This window comes from Chinchilla lanigera, unplaced genomic scaffold (assembly GCF_000276665.1).
Source record: "Chinchilla lanigera isolate Chin_1 unplaced genomic scaffold, ChiLan1.0 scaffold00179, whole genome shotgun sequence".
Lineage (NCBI taxonomy): Eukaryota > Metazoa > Chordata > Mammalia > Rodentia > Chinchillidae > Chinchilla > Chinchilla lanigera.
This window is the reverse complement of record NW_004955580.1, coordinates 582,537-600,299: the sequence shown is the minus strand read 5'-3', so window position 1 is coordinate 600,299 and position 17,763 is coordinate 582,537. Positions and strand designations below refer to the sequence as shown.

Here is a 17,763-nt window from a genome sequence, read left to right as displayed (position 1 = left end):
GCTGGCCCTCGTGGGAGCAGCGGGGCTCGACGGCGCGGCCAGTGGGCCGCGATGGCGGCGCACGGGAAGCTGCGGCGGGAGCGAGGGCTACAGGCTGAGTACGAGGCGCAGGTCAAAGGTGAGCGGGCGTCTGACAGGCCGCGGACGACACCGGGCTGGGGGACGGCCGTGCCAGCCCTCTCGCTTCTCTCTTCCCCTGCCCCCTCTTTGGTCTCCGCCCGGGCCTGAGGAGGAGGTGGCCTACTGGGGAGTGGCAGTGAGCAGCCTGGTGACCCAGCTCGACTGCAGTCCTGTCCCTGGAGCCCTGGCACCTGCCCCCAGGCCCTGGTGGTGTGAATCCTGCAGGCTTGCAGCCCGGTGCAGTCGGGCCTCTTGGGGTTCTGCTGACGCTCGCGCAAATCGCATGCAAATACACTTGCAAATTCCGCGCTCGGCTTCAGTGAGTCCGGTGCAGTGATGGAGGGCCAGCAGATGTCCAGCCCCGACGTCACTCAACGGCTCCTCTTTCCCCATGGTGGAATGGAGCTGAGAGAGGTGACTGCGGGTCTCCTAGGAGGTAATAAGGTGGTCCTCGGGGCACGTTGCCACCGGACCCGTGGGTGCCGCTGTAAGTGTGCAGTGCCAGCTGTCCCCACCCCGGTGCGCCCGCTGCCCTCCTAGCACCTCCTGGGTCCCAGAGCCAGCTCCAGACCACCGTGGAGGGCGCAGCGGCCTTGCGGGGCCGGGCATCGTGTCAGGAGGGCTCACACCCGACTTCCTCAAATGCTGTGGGGCTCAGGGCGGCAGCCAGCGTGGGGGCCCTGCAGTCGGCAGAGCCGGCCGGGCCCGTGCGAAGCTGAAGTTGGAGCAAGCTGCTCCCAATGGCCCTGGCGCGCTGCTTCCCCGTACTGGTGTCCTCTGCTTTCCACCCCCGCCGAGGGCCTACGAATGTGTGAGGGAGACAGGGCCGTGGTCTTGCCACACTTGGTTCTCCACGTCAGCAGAGTGGTGGCAGGGAGGCCATCTTCCTTCTGCAGCAGAAGTGAGAGCCCCGCCGGCGCTCACAGGAAGTGTGACACAGGAAGTGTGATGGGAGGCCCAGCTTTGCAATTCAAAGAGACGGATCGGGGATTCCAGGCTCCTGTCCTTTGTTTTGCCGGATGTTTTGTATGCATCTGTTCTGTCCCAGGCCCTGGGAGTGCACCACTGTACTGGACAGAACCACAGCCGGGTGTGGTGGTGCACACCTCTGATCTCAGCACTCTGGGAGGCTGAAACGGGAGGATCCCAAGCTGCAGCCCAGCCTCGGCAATTTAGTGACTTAATGAGACCCTGTTTCAAAATAAAAAGAAATACATATATAGGGCTGGGGGTGAAGCTCAGTGCGAAGGCCAGAGAGAAGAGTGAGGTATGCAGACCAGTTCCTGCTCACAGGCGTGTGGGAGACACTAGCAAACAAGCCATCATGTGCTGCAAGGTACCCGCCAGGAGGGGTGGGGCAGGGCCACTGAGCTGGGGGCAGGTCAGGACAGGTCTCTGAGCTGTCTGCAAGCTGCAGGCAGCCTTCCCCTTTCTGGCTCTCTGGGGAGGACAAATGCAATTGCCTTGCGATTTCCAGCTGCTCGGGGCCCGGTGGCCAGTGCGCATGTCCACACGGGTGGGGGTGGGGCAGGACAGCGGCAGAAGGGAAGGGTGGGAGTAAACAATGCAGTGGTCTCTGCTCCATTTGCCTCAGCTCAGTGGCAACAGGTCCCCAGGGCAGGGCAGGGCAGGGCAGGGCAGCTGGGTGGTCGAAAGCCTTTGATGAATGAAATGAACTTTCCTTTTCCCTGCTTCGTGAGGACTCTTGGTAGCCAACAGGGACCACGGGAGGCCACAGGACCTCCAGGGCGCCTCCTGCCGTCCTGCCAGGCACCTGAGCTCCTGGCCCTGCCCTGCCTTTGGCTTCGCGGTCCAACGTCCCCGCATTCCAAGCTCCCGTTTGTCTAGCCTGACCCGTTGGTGGCTGGAGAGTGCCGGTGGAGCTGTCCCCAGAGGGTCTAGTGGGGGTGACGCAGAGGCCAGGCATGGTCCATCTGAGTTGGAGACAGAGAGGTCAATGTCACTTGAGCCTGGCCGAGAGAGGAGTCAGGAGGGTGCCTTTGTGCCCTGCAGTCCCCAGCCTCTGCCTTCTGCTCCCTGTGCCAGTGTAGTAGCTGTCCCCTGGCCCGGGGGGGGGGGGACAGGGACGGAGACTAGGGCAGCCTGTGTGGTGGAAGCCACACCCCGCCCAAGGGTGGTGCCAGCAGGTTGCCCAAGCCTCGTGCTGCCAAATGTAGCCATCGATGAGGTGTCGGGCAGGGTGGCACCTGTGCGTAGCCTTCTGTGGGGGAGGGAAAGCCCAGAAGGGGGGGTTGGGAGGAAGACAGAAACTAGCCCCTCTGTCCCTCGCTCACCCATGCCACACCCAGCCCCAGGCTGGCTCGTCTTTTATTCCTTCCTTCCTTTCTTCTTTTTATGGTGCTGGGATGAAGCCAAGGCCTTCACAATGAGCTCCATCCCCAGACCTTTTCTTGTTTTTGTTTTGAGACAGGGTCTCCCTAAATTGCCCAGGTGGGTTCAAACTTCCCGCCCTCCTGCCTCAGCCTCCCAGTGTGCTGGGGCCTGAGGCTGTGCATTCAGTGCAGGTGGCCATCTCGACCCCAAGGTGCCCCTTGTGCCTGGTGATTGGGCTGGGGTGGCCCTGTGTTCCACCTTTCCTGAACAGCATCAAGCTGTGTGTGGCATCTCAGCCTGTCCTCCAAGTACTTAGGAGGCTGAGGCAGGAGAATTGCCTTAAGTTTGAGCCCAGCCTAGGCTATAATAGTGAGTTTGAAGCCAGCCTGGACTACATAGAGAGACCCTGTCTCAAAAACAAAAAAAAAAAACAAAAAACAACCAAATGGACAGAAATAAAGAATCAGTCTCAGCTCCCCAGAGCTACCACACTCCCATCGGCCCCTGGCCTTTGCAGGGCTCTCCCCTCCCACTGGGACCCCTTGGCCCTCAGTGCGGGACCCTGTCCCCAGGAGCCTCCGAGGCGCTGCCTCCTTCTTGCTGGCCACGCAGGCCTGGGCTGGGCAGCTCCTCCAGTCCCTCTGCTTCCTCGCAGAGATTCGCTGGCAGCTGGGTGAGCAGCTGCGCTGCCTGGAGCTGCAGGGCGAGCTGCGCCGGGAGCTGCTGCAGGAGCTGGCTGAGTTTGCGCGGCGCCGCGCCGAGGTGGAGCTGGAGTACTCTCGGGGCCTGGACAAGCTGGCCGAGCGCCTGGCCACCCGTGGGGGCCGCCTGGGTGGCGGTGGGCGTGAGCTGCAGAGCTTCCGGTGGGTGCTGTGGGCAGGGCTGGGCGTGCGGTGGGGGTGCACCGACAGGGCCGGGCCTGGTCTGAGTGCCTCGTGCCCCCAGGAAGGAGCCCTCACTCCTGTCGCCTTTGCACTGCTGGGCTGTGTTGCTGCAGCACACGCGACAGCAGAGCCGGGACAGCGCGGCCCTGGGTGAGCTGCTGGGGGGCGCCCTGGCACAGCGGCTGAGCCACATCGCCGAGGATGTGGGGCGCATCATCAAGAAGGTGTGTGTGCGCCAGGCCTGGGCGGGGCCCGTCCCCGCGGGTGGGTGGCAGCTGCTGAGCTGGCCCTCACAGCCCTCCACCTCTAGAGCAAGGACCTGGGGCAGCAGTTGCAGGATGATCTCCTGGAAGTGGTCTCAGAGCTCCAGACGGTGAGCAGGGACAGCAGAGGCTGGACTTAGTGTTCAGCTCTGAGTCTCAAGTGGCCTGGGGAGGGGACGGGCTTGGTGGAGGTGGCTGACAGTGGGCACCTGGCTCGGTCCACCCCAGGCCAGGAAGACATACCAGGCATACTGCGCCGAGAGCGCCAGCGCAGAGGCCAAGCTCCGGGAAGCCGAGCGGCAGGAGGAGAAGAGGGCGGGCCGGAGTGCCCCCGCCACATCTGCCACTGTCACCAGCCCAGCCAGCGCTGCCGAGGCTGGGCCACAGCGCAAGAGCTCGGTCAAGAAGGGGGGGCGACTGGTGGAGAAGGTGGGCCTGCTGCATGTCCCCAAGCTGGTACAATGCCACTGGGTTACAGGGCTTACGTACAGGGCATGTGGGGGCCGAGGGACAGAAGGGGGACAGTTGGGGCATAGGATGGCCTCATGCCGTCTCCCCCGTGCTCCAAGTTGGTGCCCCTGCATCCCCGCTGGGGCCCTGAGGGGTTCCTGAGTGGTGAGAGGACTGAGGAGGAGGAAGGGCAGTCAGGGTGACCTGAACAACGAATGAGGACAGGGTGCTGGGTGTGGTGGCACGGGCCTGTCATCCCAGCCCTTGGGAGGCGGAGGCAGGAGGATTGTGAGACTGTCTCAAAAAAAAAAAAAAAAAAAAAAAACCAGAATGGAGAAAGGAAGGAACCCGGGCTGGAGACGCCCAGCCTGGTTCCTGCCTCCATCGAGGGGTGTGCATGTGTCTTTTGTCAAATAGCTAGCTCTATGTCACTTCCTCTGCTCTGTCCGTGGGGAGCAGGACAGTGGGCGGCAGGTGAAGAGCTGGGGAGTCAAGTCGGGGCCATGGGGACGGCAGGCCGAGGGATGGCAGCAGCAGGATTTGGGGTCCATGCGGAGTTGGGGGGGCCTGTGGGACGTCACTGCAGGGCGGGGTCACCTGCAAGGCCAGAGGTGGGGCACCTGTGAGTGGTGACTCCGGTGGCCTCACTGTCCTGAGCAGCGCCAGGCCAAGTTCCTGGAGCACAGACTCAAGTGTACCAAGGCGCGCAATGAGTACCTGCTCAGCCTGGCCAGCGTCAATGCGGCAGTCAGCAACTACTACCTGCATGATGTCCTGGACCTAATGGATGTGAGTTGGACAGCGGGCCCCAGCAGGGGCTGGGGTTGTGCACCCCACCACCACCTAGCCTCTGTGCTTCTTGTCCCCAGTGCTGTGACACGGGCTTCCACCTGGCCCTGGGGCAGGCGCTGCGGAGCTTTGCTGCTGCTGAGAGCCGCAGCCAGGCCTCGCACATGCAGGGCCTGGGCAGCTTGGAGGAGGCACTGGAGGCCCTGGACCCTCCGGGGGACAAGGCCAAGGTACTTGAGGTGCACGCGGCAGCCTTCTGTCCCCCGCTGCGCTTTGACTACCAGCCCCACGAGGGCGACAAGGTGAGAGTCACACCCTGCTGCTGTGCGGCCCCCAGCATGGTTGCCAAGGGTTTCTGGTCCTGCCAGGGTTTGAAAGGTGCTCAGGCACACGGATGCAGAAGAGGCGCGCCGTGGTCGCCCAGCCCCACCCCACGGCCTTGGTGCGCACACAGCCCCTGTGCAGGCGCGCACCGGTTAGCTGTTGGCACCTGGCAGGAGTGGGCTCTCCTTGCACTGAATGTTTAAAAGTTTGCCTGATGGCCCAGTGTGATGGCACACACCTGTTCTCCCAGCATTCCGAAGGCTGCTACAGGGCAAAACCATATCTGAAAAAGACAGAAGAAAAACAAAAAGATTTTCCTAATACTACCCTGGGAAGAAAAAAAACATTGAGTGGTGATTTTTTTTTTTTAGTACCAGGAATCAAACTCAGGACCTTGCACTTCACAGGCAGGCACTTGTGCCGCTGAGCTGTATCCCTGGCCCCTGAGTGGTGATTTGATGTGTGTGTGTGTGTGTGTGTGTCTTTTTGAGACAGGATCTCACTATGCAGTTCAAGCTGGCCTTAAACTCACTTTGTAGCCCAGGCTGGCCTTGAACTCACAACGATCCTCCTGCCTCAGCCTCCCGAGTGCTGGGATTACAGGCATGTGCCACCATGCCCAGCCTTAGCGTTGATTTTTAATTAGGTGCTCTTGTTCTTGTCTCCTGAGCCTTTGGGACAGTCCCCACCTTGTAAAATGCCACAGGGATCTGCTTTAGGATGTTCTTTCCTGCCTGGCACTGGGCAGCCAGGATACCTGTCTGTCTGGGAAGCTCTGCCCTGCTTTGGGGCTGGTAGGGTTGCTTTGATAACCTCTTGCCCTTCATTTCCAATTCACTCTCTTTTGGAATCCTTGTTGTTGGATATTGGGCCTCGTGGTTGACGAATTTCCTTCTCCTTCCCATTTCCCATCTCCAGGCCTTTCCATTCTGCTTTCGCAGAGATTTGTTTAATGACCTCCCACGCCCAAGTGAAGTTAAACACAAATTTGAGCTGCACATGTTGGCGGATACACCTGCCATCCCAGCACTGAGGCAGGAGGCTGAGGCAGGAGGATCCCAAGCTTAAGGGCAGGCTGGACAACTCAGCTAGACCTTGTTTTAAAAGAAAGTTGGAAAAAGGACTGGGGGCCGGGCATGGTGGCGCGTGCCTGTAATCCTAGCACTCGGGAGGCTGAGGCAGGTGGCTCGTTGCAAGTTCGAGACCACCCTGAGCTACAAAGTGAGCTCAAGGCCAGCCTGAACTGCACAGTGAGACCCTGTCTCAAAAAAAAAAAGACAAAAAAGGGGCTGGGTATTTAGCTCAGCGGCACAGCGCCTGCGTGGCAAGCGCAAGGTCGTGAGTTTGATTCCCGCTACTGGAAAAAAAAAACCAAAAAAAAAAAAGGGCTGGGGATGTAGTTCAATGGCACCACACTTAGCTAGCATGCAAGAGCCCCGGGTGCCAACTCCAGCATCAAACAATAATGACAGAAAACCAAGGTCCAGGGACAAGGTTCTTGCTTTCATGTGGCGTCAGATGTGCTTAGAGCATGGCGTTGTTTGTGGCCTCATCCAATGCTGCTGCTTTGTGATGTTGCCTGTGTTCAACAGGACACCAAGGCTGAGCTAATAGGACCTGGCCGGCCCCAGAGGCCGGGGCTTCCACACACTGTCCCCAGTGTGCAGTTTCACCCGCTCATCAGCTGTGACTAACATCCCAGAGCCTGTCCCTGGCGGTGGGTCCTTCCTGAAAAGTGGCCAGTTCCTGCCAATGGTGTGAGCTGGGGGGGGGCTCAGTATTTCCTAGGGCTTGGGGGGGGCTATTTATTTATTTATTTTTTTATTTACTTTGGTACCAGGAATCAAGCTCAGGACTTTGCGTTTGCCGGGCAGGCGCTTATGCCACTGAGCTACATCCCCGGTCCAAGGGGGGCCTTGTTTAAAAGACAAGATAAGCAGGTGTGGTGGCGGCTGTAAGTTGGAGGCCACCCTGAGCTACATAGTGAGAACCTGTCTCAAAAAACCAAATCAAACCAAAAATCCAGCCTATTTGGTCCACGCTTCGACAGCAGTAAGCACTGGCACTGTCCCCACTGAACACAGTCCGCAGTCTTCTCCCTCCACCCTGGCACCCTCCGGTGTTTGTCCCTGCCTGCGGCTTCCGCACTTTCAAGGAACTGGAAGTGTGTTAGGCAGGATGTGCCCTTCACTCGGTGGTCATCCATGCTGTAGGCGGAGTCAGGACTCTCCTGTTCTCTTCTATGACTTAGACCCTGCTCAGACCCATAGAGTGGGGCTTGGGAGGACAGAGACAGGGAGTGTCCAGCTTCTTGCAGATAAGCTACATCCTCACTCTTCTTTTTTTTAATCATGATTTTTGTTTTCTTTGAGACAGGGTCTTGCTATGTAGCCCAGGCTAGCCTAGAACTCACAGCAGTCCTCCTGCCTCAGCCTCTCAAGTGCTGGGGTGACAGGCGTGCAGTACCACGCCTGGCTATCACACAGTTTTAACACACTTCTAACTGCAGTGCAGTTTTCTGGATGTTTAGATGTTTGTGTCTTTTTGGCACTGGGGTCCAAACTCGGCTGCTACGCACTGAGCGTATTCATCACCCCGACTCACCCAGGTACCAGTTTCTGGCTTCCTGAAGTGCTCTCCTCTGCATCTTGTGCACCCACAGGCAGGCAGCTGTTGCTCTGTCCTCTCTGTCCCCCAGGTCCCGCCTTCTGTCTCAGGGCCCAGCTCTCCTGGCCATTCTTGGCTTTAAATAGACAGCTAGTTGAGGTGTAACGTGTACCATCAATTCACTAAAAATACACAATTCAAATTGGGCATAGTGGCAACACCTGTCACCCTAGCAGTCTGGGAGGCTGAGGCAGGAAGACGGCAGGTTGGAGCCCAGCCTAGGTAACCTAGTGACTTAGTGAGACCCTGTCCCACAATAAAAAGGCTGGGGATAGATCTCAGTGCAAAGGCCCTGGGTTCAGTCCGCGGTACAATTCAGTGGTTTTAATATATTCACAAGTTGTATAGCCATCACCCAGATAGGAGCTGTCCCTGGCACCCTCTCCCACGCCTGTACTTTTCCCTCTTGGGGCTGGGTTGGTTGTTTCCCCCTCTGGAGTGTCACAAGCAAGCCATGTGCCGTCGTTCCCAGTGGGCACATCTTCGGGGTGTTCACGTCAGCCCTGGCGCTGTCCCTGCAGGTGGCTGAGATCCAGGTTGAGCTGGAGCTGCGGGACGAGATTGTGCCCAGGGCGCAGAACATCCGGAGCCGCCTGGACCAGCAGACCATCGAGACTGAAGAGGTGTGAGGAGGGGATGGTCTGGGTAGGGGCTGGGACCCAGCCCCGCCTTTCCTGCTGTTACGGCCTCTGCCAGCCAGCCCTGTGCCCTCTCCAGGTGAACAAGACGCTGAAGGCAACGCTGCAGGCCCTGCTGGAGTTGGTGGCATCGGATGACGGAGACGTGCCTGACTCCTTCCAGACCAGCCCATCCACGGAGTCCCTCAAGTCCACCGGCTCGGACTCGGGCGGGCGGCAGGCGGGCCGGAAGCGGGGCCAGCAGCAGGAGACAGAGACCTTCTACATCACGGTGTGGGCACATACCTGGATGAACATGCCGGGCGGCTCGGGCGGCACAGGCCATGCACGTCTGAAACTTGGGGCTCTTCTTGGACTCCCCAGAAGCTGCAGGAGTACCTGAGCGGACGCAGCATCCTCGCCAAGCTGCAGGCCAAGCACGAGAAGCTGCAGGAGGCCATAGGGCGAGGTGCGCTGGCCGCACTGCCTCCCTCCCTGCCCCGATAGGCCTTGCACGTAGGGACAGCCCGGCAACAGCCTGACCTTGGCCTGTCCCAGCCCCTCACTGAGCCCACTGCAGGCCTACGCCCACAAGGCAGGCCACCAACCCTTTCTCCTCCCCAGGCGACAAGGAGCAGCAGGAGACGTCGTGGTGAGTCCCCCAAAAGTGCCCAGTCTCTTCATGGGGCTCGGCCCTATGCCGGTGCCTCGGGGCCTCCATGCACTGCAGAAAAGCCGGGAGGGCCTGAGCTTGAGGCCAGCCTCGGCTCCAGAGGGAGATCCTGTCTCCAAATAACAGATCCTGTTATTTGTTAAAAACGAATAACCTAGGAGGTGCAGGCCTGGCCTGGCAGGTGTGAGGGGGCCATGGTGTCCTCTGTGCCTGCTCCCTTGAGCCAGGTCCCCTTCACCGCAGGGCCCAGTACTCACAGAGAAAACTGCAGAAGAGCCGCCAGCCACGCCCCAGCTCGCAGTATAACCAGAGACTCTTTGGAGGTGACATGGAGAAGTTCATCCAGGTATGTGCACGGCCCATACTCCATGGGATTGCAGGCCAGCCCTGTCCCTTCTGTGCTTTCTCAGCTCTGACCAAGCAGCCACCCGACTCCATGTCCTCTGTCCCTGCTGGAGCTCAACTACGCCCCTGTGACCTCTCCCAGGTCTCTACGCTGAGTCCCACCCCACACTGGGATCAACATGAGATGCCCCTGGGTCCTACTTCTGGCTCATGTGTGTGGCTGTGGGGATCCTGGACAGTGAAATACAGGAATAGAGAGATCCAAAACCAGGCAGGGTGGTGCACCCCTGTCATCCCAGCACTCAGGGAGGCTGGGGCAGGAGGATTGAAATTTCAAGCCCAGTTGCTGGGCAACTTAGGGACCTAGTGAAGACCCTGTCTCCAAATTGCAAAAGGGAAGGGGTGTTAGTCAGTGCCAAGGCCCTAGATCTGACCTGCAGCTCCACAAAAGTATGGGGGGTGGTCCATGAAGAAAAAAATAACCCTGTCCTTTCCGACAATGTGGTTGTGTACATGGAGCATTCAAAAGAATCAGACTCTGAATGAATGAATTTGAGTTTGCAGTGTTACTGGATTCAAGGCCCTCTTCCGAATTTTGATTGTGTTTTTACATTCCAGCAACAATTTGCAAATAAAATGTAAGGCACTGCCTAAATTAACATCGGAAATACCAGATACTTAATGCCAGGTGTGTGGCACACAGGCCTGTCGTCCCAGCATTTGGGAGGCGGAAGCAGGAGGATCACTGTTCAAGGCCAGCCTGAACTGCATAGTGAGACCCTGTCTTAAAAAACAAAAAAACCCAACAACCCCCAAAATGGGAAATAGTAGACCCTTAGGAGCAACTGTGAAAAACTTGGCCATAATGCACTGGTCAGGGCAAAGTGGTGCTGCCTGTCTCCCTGTGAAGTGACGCCCTGCCTGTCTTGTCCCTAGAGCTCAGGCCAGCCCGTGCCCCTGGTGGTAGAGAGCTGCATCCGCTTCATCAACCTCAATGGTAAGCCACACCTGCCCTGGTGCCTGATGCAGGTACCTCACCTGCTGCAGGCCAGTCCTGGGGGGGGGACCCTGGTGCCCAGCCCCGTGTCCTCTGCAGGCCTCCAGCACGAGGGCATCTTCCGGGTGTCTGGTGCCCAGCCTCGGATCACAGAGATCCGTGATGCCTTTGAGAGAGGTGAGGACAGGTGGGCGGGCTCTGGGTGGTGTGGGCCGGTGGGCGTGGCTGGCCCTCACTGTGCATCCTCGCCCACAGGGGAGGACCCTCTGGTGGAGGGCTGCACACCCCATGATCTGGACTCAGTGGCCGGTGTGCTCAAGCTCTACTTCCGCAGCCTCAAGCCCGCGCTCTTCCCCGAGGACTTGGTGGTGGAGCTGCTGGCCTCTGCAGGTGAGGGGGAGTGGAGCCGGTGGGCGGGACGCCCGTGGCACAGGTCGCACTCCCTCACTGTTTCTCGGGGACCCCGGCTGCAGAGACCGAGGCTGTAGCCGAGCGCGTGCAGCCTGTGGGCCATCTGCTGGCGCGGCTGTCCAGCCCGGTGCTTGTGGTGCTGCGCTACCTCTTCACTTTCCTCAACCAGTGAGTGCTGCAGGGACGAGACGGGGGTGGGGACAGGGGACGGGGGCAGGAGGCTGAGGGCACCCATGGGAGCGTCCATCCACCACCCCCCACCTGTTCCCCTAGCCTGGCCCAGTATAGTGACGAGAACATGATGGACCCCTACAACCTGGCAGTGTGCTTCGGGCCCACACTGCTGCCTGTGCCCAGCGGTCAGGACCCGGTGGCCCTACAGGGTCGCATCAACCAGCTGGTGCAGACACTCATCCTGCAGCCCGCGCAAGTCTTCCCGGCCCTGGCCGTGCTGCCTGGCCCTGTCTACGAGAAGTGCATGGCACCACCCACTGCTGGCTGCCTGGGGTGCGCTTCACTTAGCTGCTGCTCTGGGGGGCCTGGGCTCTGGGCCGGGGAGGGGGCCCTTCACCCTCTCCCCGCTCTTGCATCAGGGACGCGCACTTGGACAGCCTCACAGGGGACATCGAGCCAGAGCTGGAAGGCGCCACCTCGGCCCAGGAGGATGGTGAGGGGCGGTGGGCCCTGCCATGCCCCTCTCCCTTGTGACCGCGCCACCCACCCGCACCCTCTGTCCTCCGCAGACCCAGAAAGCACCCTGGAGGCGGTGGCCTGCTTCGGGTACGCAGGCCGCACGGCACAGGAGTTGAGCTTCCAGCGCGGTGACGTGCTGAGGCTGCACGCACGCGCCTCGAGCGACTGGTGGCGTGGGGAGCACGGTGGCATGTGTGGGCTCATCCCACACAAGTACATCACACTGCCTGAGGGGTGAGTGAGGCCCTCCAGGCTTGGGGGACTGCACAAGGTCACCCCAAGGTGTTCAGCCCCAGGATGCTGCCCCTCCCCTCCTTGCCAGCCACCCAGAGGGCTGCCTGGGCTTGCCAGTGGCCCAGGGCTAGGGGAGGAGGAGACGGTCCCTCTCATTCCTCAGGCAGCAGACAGGGTGGTCAGATGAGGGATGCCAAGGGCAGACTGACCGGGCCTGAGTGGCCTTGGGAAGCACAGCGTCAGAAGAGCTCGGGGACCCTGGGGCGGGGCATTTCCTAGGGTCCCATGAGGCTCACTGTCTGCCCTGCAGGCTGGAACCAGGCACCCCGCCTGAGACCACGGGCCCCTCTGGCCACAGACGACGCTGCTTGGTGCCAACTTCCCTGGAGCAATATGTGGAGGTAGATAAGGTGAGACATGGCCCCTGTGCCCCTTGCAAAGCCGGCTGTCCCCTCCTCTGGGAAGGCTGCAGCCTGCTGTCTGTGGTGGCCACAGTCTAGGGGTACTCATGCCCAGGAGGACAGGGGTACAGAGCAGGGATGAGCCCAGACTCTAGGCTGGCACAGGGCAGGGGCACCTGGCAGTGAGAGCCAGGCCAAATGACAGGCAGTGACGTGGCAGGTGCTTGGCACACCAGGGAAGATGAGACAGATGGCAGAGAGGTGGGAGGGTAGGCCGGCCGAGGGAGCAGAGTGGGCTCGGGACCAGGCCCTGGTGAACAGTTGTGCAGCCTGAGAAAGGGCGTGCGAGAGTGTGCTGGTGTCCCCAGTGCGGCTCAGCGCCCTGGCCTAGAGTGTGGGTCAGGCAGGATGGCCTCAAGGGCCAGCAGCCTGGCAGCCAGGCGTGGTGCGGGCTGGGGTGGGGCCCAGAGGAGGACACTGACCTGGGAGTCCCCAGCATGCTGGTGACCCTAGAGACCATGGACGGAGTCTGCCATCTGTGTCAGGGAAGGGAGGGGATGGGAGGCCCAGGGCCCAGCCAACCAGACCCCACTTTGGTGCCATACCTGGGAACTGCTGTCCTCGGAAGAGGCATGGCACCATATCACATTGGCAGGAGGGCCAGCAGTGCGGAGTGGGGAGGCTGGGGACAGAGAGCCACAGGGGCCACTGGGGCTTTCAGGGCAGCACCATGACCCGATGCCTCTGTGCTCATCCTCCCACCAGGCTGTGACACAGAACATGGACTCGGTGTTCAAGGAGCTTTTGGGAAAGGCCACCATGCGCCAGGCAACCGCCACTAGCCCTGGGCCGCGCAGCCCGAAGTCCCCAGGTGGCGGTGGCGGTGTGCTTGGCAGGAACAAAGGCTTTGCCCGCGGGCCCTCGGGGCCAGCTTCCCCCTCTGCCTTGAATCTGCAGGGCCCGGACTCGGCCCCCAAGGCACACTGAGGGAGGGGACCCCGGGGCTGTCCCCTTCTCCTTGGGCCCCTTGCTTCTCCCTTACGCCCCAGCTCTGTCTGGGGCGGGTGGGTGGGTCCTGCAGAACTCATAAAGCCCTGTGCATGATCCCCTGAGCAGCTGCTGTCTGTGTCCGGCCCTGCTGGAGGCCAGGTCCCAAGGCAGAGGCGGGTGGCCGGAAGGGCTTCCTCAGGGTCCCCTGCTATGAGCTGTCCATTGGGAGCTGTGCACTTGGGGACCTGTCCTAAGAAGCCTTGATAGCCTACATTGTGCTCCAGGGGCCTGGTACACATGGGCTCTTCGTGTGTGTGTGTGTGTGTGTGTCTGCGCGCATGCCATACCTTGTTCCAGGACACACCTTGTGGTATGGAAAAATGAACTGTGATTTTAATAAGGGACAGAGAAGGGAAGGACTAGGGAGGTACAGACAGAGAGGTCCTCCCTGTCTGGCTCCTGTGAACCTCTATGTCAAAGGCTCCACGGAGGCATTTGCCCTTGTCACCTGCCACCCGAGACCCCCATCTGTCCCCATAGCCTGCATGAAGGAGCTCACCTAAGGGGCCCCTCACAGTCTTGGAGCCCCAAGGCCTCCTTGTGCACTCGGGGTCAGTAAGGCCAAAAGGGGTTCGGGCCAGGGCCACACTGTGTGGCAGCAACAGGGCCCTGGGGCCAGCCCCAGGCAGGCAGCTGAGCTTTGGGGGCCTAGAAGTCCAGCACCCACTGACTCCTCAGGAGGAAGCTTCCCTGGCCAGGGAGGAGCTGGCGGTGGTGCAGGATTCATCCTGGGGCCCCAGGCCAGGCGGGGCACAGCCCCGGACACAGCAGAGCAGGCTGCGCAGCTCCGATGACACACTGCTGCTGAAGGATGCGTAGATCCAGGGGTTGGTGCAGCTGTTGAGGCTGGCCAGCAGCATGAGCAGCACGAAGGGGGGCCCTGCGGGATAGGAGAGCCCAGCTGGGGTCAGGGAGCCTGCTGTGGACGGCCACGCCCAAGCAGCCCCCACGGACGGCCACACACACTTTCCCGAGGCGCCTGGGGGTCCCACGCCGCCCACAGCTGCACGAGGAAGAAAGGCGCCCAGCACAGCACATAGACGATCACGATCACCAGTGTCATCCTCACGGTCTTGGCCATGGCTGCCGACACATGTGCACCCTCTCTGGTGCTGCCTGTCCGGTGCCCTCTGCGGCACCCCCTCTCAGATGGCTCTGGCACCAGGCTGGCATGGATCTCCCGGAAGATGAGAACTTGGCAGGCAGCGATGCCTAGGGCTGGCGCCACGAACACCATCAGGGTGATCCAGGTGACATAGGCACGGAGGCCCCAAGGCTCTGCAAAGCGTGCCCAGCAGTCGAAGACCCCGCTGCCGTCCCCCACGTCGCGCCGGGCAAAGATGAAGAGCTGTGGCAGGCTGAGGAGCAGTGAGAAGGCCCAGGCCACCAGCACCGGCTTGTTCCAGCGAGCCCCGCCCCCGTGGCGGTAGGCCAGCATGGGGCGGCAGATGGCGCGGTGACGGTCTAGCGTCATGGCCAGGATCATGTAGGAGGAGGCATACATGCCTACCATCTGCAGGTACTTGACAGCCCGGCACAGGGCATCGGGGCCTCGGAAGCGGTCGGTGGCGTCCCAGGCCAGCTGGGGCAGCACTTGAAACAGAGCCACTGCCAGGTCAGCCAGGCACAAGTGGCCGATGAAGACGTGCATGGGCGCCCAGCGTCCATGCCGGCCCCGCCTGACCAGGGCCCCCAGGACCAGGCCGTTGCCCACAGCCACAGCCACAAAGACAGTGGACAGCAGGGCCAGCTCAGCCCGCGCTAGCAGTGGGTCCCGGGCATCCAGGGGCTGCTCCTGGCTGCTGTTGCTGAGCAGGGAGAGGGGCCCAGGCACTGCTGGGCAAGAGAGAGGCCAAGTTACCGAAGGCTCGGGGGAGAGGTCCCCTGGCCCTAGGGGTACGACCGACACCCTGCCACCCACTTCCGGCTTTCAACAGAGGGACCCTCCGAGGAGGCCCCCCGGCTGTGGCGATCTGTGGGAGTCGAGGGCAGCCCCGCCCTGGGAGCAGGTAGAGCCTGCGCTCCCCTCCCCCCCTCCCACAGGGGGTCGAAGGAGGGCTTCAGGACAGGGCTAGCCCGCTCATCCCGCCTTACCGGAGGTGGTAGACGCCAAAAACATAGTGGGGTGGCCACGAGTGTCCTCTGCGCCTGGCGACAGTGAACGTAGCCTCCACTCAGGGGCCAGCCTGGTGGCCCAGGTTCTCGGCACAGGGGCCCTTAGGGAGGTGCCGGGGTGCAGGTGCCTGTCAGGGTGTGCGTGTGGGACGGGGTCCAGCCTGGGCCCAGTTCTGGGCAGAGAAGGCGAGGGGGACAGTCAGGCCTGGGGATGTCCAGGTAGCACAGGGGACCTGGACTGCTCACTAGGTTGGGAACTGGGCAGGAGGGGCCAGGTGTGCACCCAGGCCCTGGAAGCTGCTTACCTGGCCAAGCTCCCGGCTCCCGGGCAGTGGGGCGGCAGTGTGAAGGTGGCCCAGGCGACCGATCCGCTCTCCATCGCCCGCCCCGCCCCGCCCACACTTCCTCCCCTTCCCCCAGCCTCCCGCCTTCGCCACTGCCACTTGCCACGGCTGCCGCCACCGGGAAGTAGGTTCCTGTTTCCCCGCCTGCCCCTGGGCTTCCCTGATCCGTCCCCAGGACTCCTGCCCCCAACTCCTGGGCCCTGAACCCGCCTCAGCCGGTCCCCGGCTGGGCCCGCCCCTGTCCCCAGGGCCCACTTCCTGGGCCTTCTGCACTGGAGGTCACTTTGCCCCATGGCGCCTCACCTGTGACTGGAGAAACTGAGACCAGGCTCCGCCCTGTCCCTCTTTGGGGTCAAAGCTGGGGTACACCCCTCCTCTTTAGGGCAGCCGCTGTCCGGAGATGACGGACAGGGAGGGAGAGTGCGGGCCAGAGGCTGGGCAGGGCTAATTGCACCCCAGTAAGTGACTTCCTTCCTGGGGGCCTGTGGGAGCCAAGAACACCCCACCCTCTTTCTCCTCCCCCACCTACCGCTCTGGTTGGACCTCCCCGTGGTGCTCACCTAGATGTGCTCCGCGTACACGACACAGCCACACCCCCAAGCAGCCACCCTTGCTGCAGACATGCACACACACTGCTGGGGGGCCGTGCCCTGCCAGTCCCTACCCGCCATCCCCTCACCCGGCCTGGCTACCCCCGCCGTCTGCTCTCTGCCTGGGCCTGGGGCAAGTTCATTTCTGTCTGTGTTCTCACATGGCCTGGGCTGCAACAGCAGCCAGGCATCCTCTTCCTTCCCTTCCCAGCCTGAGTGGGGTGCAGACCAAGGCAGAGGCAGTGGGTGTGTGCTCAACACCCTGCCTGGAGCCCGGCGCGGCCGTGCATGCACATGCCCTGCACCAGGTACTTGCACGGGGCACATGCGGCCCCCGCCCCCAGCACCTGGCCTGCCTACAAAGGCTGAGGACTGCACAGCAGTTCCTGGGAAGTGTCCTTAGCCCATGCAACATTGCCTAGGTGGCTTCTTGTCATATGCAGACACCTTTCAGCGGGCAAAGGTGGAGAGTGAATACAAAGCCAGGCTCAAGCCCTGACCGCCCCCCTCTGTGAGCCTTAGCCTGCTGTGTCTACTCCCGTGAGCCGTGGCACAAGGACAACAAAGGCCTTGTGATCTTCCACCCCGAGCAAGTCCCTCAGGGTGCAGAAATGGGGGCAGCCTTGGAGCAGGCTGAGTCCAGGGCTGCTTGCTTGCTTGCTTCTTCCTTCGTTCTGTCCCAGTACTGGGGAGTGAACTCAGGGCCTTTCCACTGAGCTACATCCCTCATCCCCCTATCTTTAAATTTGTATTTTGAGACAGGGTTTCTCTAAGTTGCCTCGGCTGGCCTTGACCTTGCAATCCTGCCTCAGACTCGTAGAGTGCTGGGATGACAGGCATATACCACCATACAAAATTTTTAAAATGTTCTTTCAGCAGTGGCAAAGTTTATTGGAAAAAGTAAAAGTGAAGAGTGAGGGAGAAATTGGCTCCGCAGAGCAAGCTTGGGCCAAGCAAGGAAAAAGCAAGATAAAAGTACACCCTGGAGGACGCAGGGTGGGCTACTATGAGGAAAGCCATGACAGCCCTGGTGAAAACCATTTTTATTAGTCCCATTTGTGGTCCATAATGATCCTATCCCTTGTAGGGAGTTCGTTCATTCCTTTTTCATCTTTTCTCTGCTCCTCTCTCTGGCTTTTGGTCCCCTTCCTTTTATTTTTTTTGTCCCCTTCCTTTTTATAGAAAGGGAAGGGGACTCTGTCTCCCTGTTTCCTATTATCTATCTTTTATTTTGCTCCATATTTATAATTTGGGTTTCTCATAGAAAGAGATCATGTGTGGGGGCTGGGGATTTAGCTCAGTGGCACAGCGCCTGCCTGGCAAGCACAAGGTCGTGAGTTCGATTCCCGGTACTGGAAAAACAAAACAAAACAAAAAAGAAAGACATCATGTGAAATTTAATTCATGTGTGATTTATTTCACTTAACTTTATGGTCTCATAGCCAGGCGTAGTGGTGCGTAC

The 17,763-nt window shown here is 60.6% G+C and overlaps 2 protein-coding genes across 12 annotated transcripts; one reads left to right on the top strand and one right to left on the bottom strand.

The window, feature by feature from the left end:
• On the top strand, window positions 1–13,314 carry Arhgap4 (Rho GTPase activating protein 4). Of its 2 annotated transcripts, none has more exons than XM_013509694.1 (21): window positions 1–118; window positions 3,110–3,317; window positions 3,400–3,562; window positions 3,649–3,711; window positions 3,830–4,030; window positions 4,712–4,840; window positions 4,921–5,142; window positions 8,353–8,454; window positions 8,549–8,740; window positions 8,833–8,917; window positions 9,073–9,100; window positions 9,365–9,467; window positions 10,403–10,463; window positions 10,563–10,640; window positions 10,719–10,853; window positions 10,937–11,042; window positions 11,148–11,381; window positions 11,468–11,541; window positions 11,618–11,801; window positions 12,112–12,211; window positions 12,968–13,314. In XM_013509694.1, exons 1-21 carry the CDS (start codon window positions 52–54, stop codon window positions 13,187–13,189), a joined length of 2,757 nt encoding a protein of 918 aa, XP_013365148.1. In that variant the 5' UTR covers window positions 1–51; the 3' UTR covers window positions 13,190–13,314. The 2 variants fall into 2 exon arrangements, with proteins under 2 accessions (XP_013365148.1, XP_013365147.1); XM_013509693.1 differs by lacking the exon at window positions 1–118 and adding an exon at window positions 142–556.
• A 246-nt stretch (window positions 13,315–13,560) lies between these two features.
• Avpr2 (arginine vasopressin receptor 2) lies at window positions 13,561–16,473 on the bottom strand. Of its 10 annotated transcripts, none has more exons than XM_013509699.1 (4): window positions 16,015–16,473; window positions 15,347–15,468; window positions 14,217–15,088; window positions 13,561–14,132 (listed from the first exon to the last, which is right to left on the bottom strand). In XM_013509699.1, the coding sequence occupies exons 2-4, from the start codon at window positions 15,369–15,371 to the stop codon at window positions 13,764–13,766; spliced, it is 1,266 nt and encodes a 421-aa protein (XP_013365153.1). In that variant the 5' UTR covers window positions 15,372–15,468; window positions 16,015–16,473; the 3' UTR covers window positions 13,561–13,763. The 10 variants fall into 10 exon arrangements, with proteins under 10 accessions (XP_013365153.1, XP_005414221.1, XP_005414223.1 ...); XM_005414164.2 differs by having other exon boundaries at window positions 15,347–15,400; XM_005414166.2 differs by having other exon boundaries at window positions 14,217–15,085; window positions 15,347–15,400.
• Window positions 16,474–17,763: the final 1,290 nt, after the last annotated feature.

Bases quoted from the DNA above. Each gene is read 5' to 3' on its own strand.
- Arhgap4 (XM_013509693.1), top strand. From the start codon at position 457: ATGGAGGGCCAGCAGATGTCCAGCCCCGACGTCACTCAACGGCTCCTC. The intron at 8,455-8,548 runs GTGTGAGGAGGG...TGCCCTCTCCAG, and splicing joins AGACCATCGAGACTGAAGAG to GTGAACAAGACGCTGAAGGC. The intron at 11,043-11,147 runs GTGAGTGCTGCA...CTGTTCCCCTAG, and splicing joins CTCTTCACTTTCCTCAACCA to CCTGGCCCAGTATAGTGACG.
- Avpr2 (XM_013509695.1), bottom strand. From the start codon at position 15,746: ATGGAGAGCGGATCGGTCGCCTGGGCCACCTTCACACTGCCGCCCCAC. The intron at 15,086-15,346 runs GTAAGGCGGGAT...CTTGCCCAGCAG, and splicing joins TTTGGCGTCTACCACCTCCG to TGCCTGGGCCCCTCTCCCTG. The intron at 14,133-14,216 runs GTGTGTGGCCGT...CCTATCCCGCAG, and splicing joins CCCAGGCGCCTCGGGAAAGT to GGCCCCCCTTCGTGCTGCTC.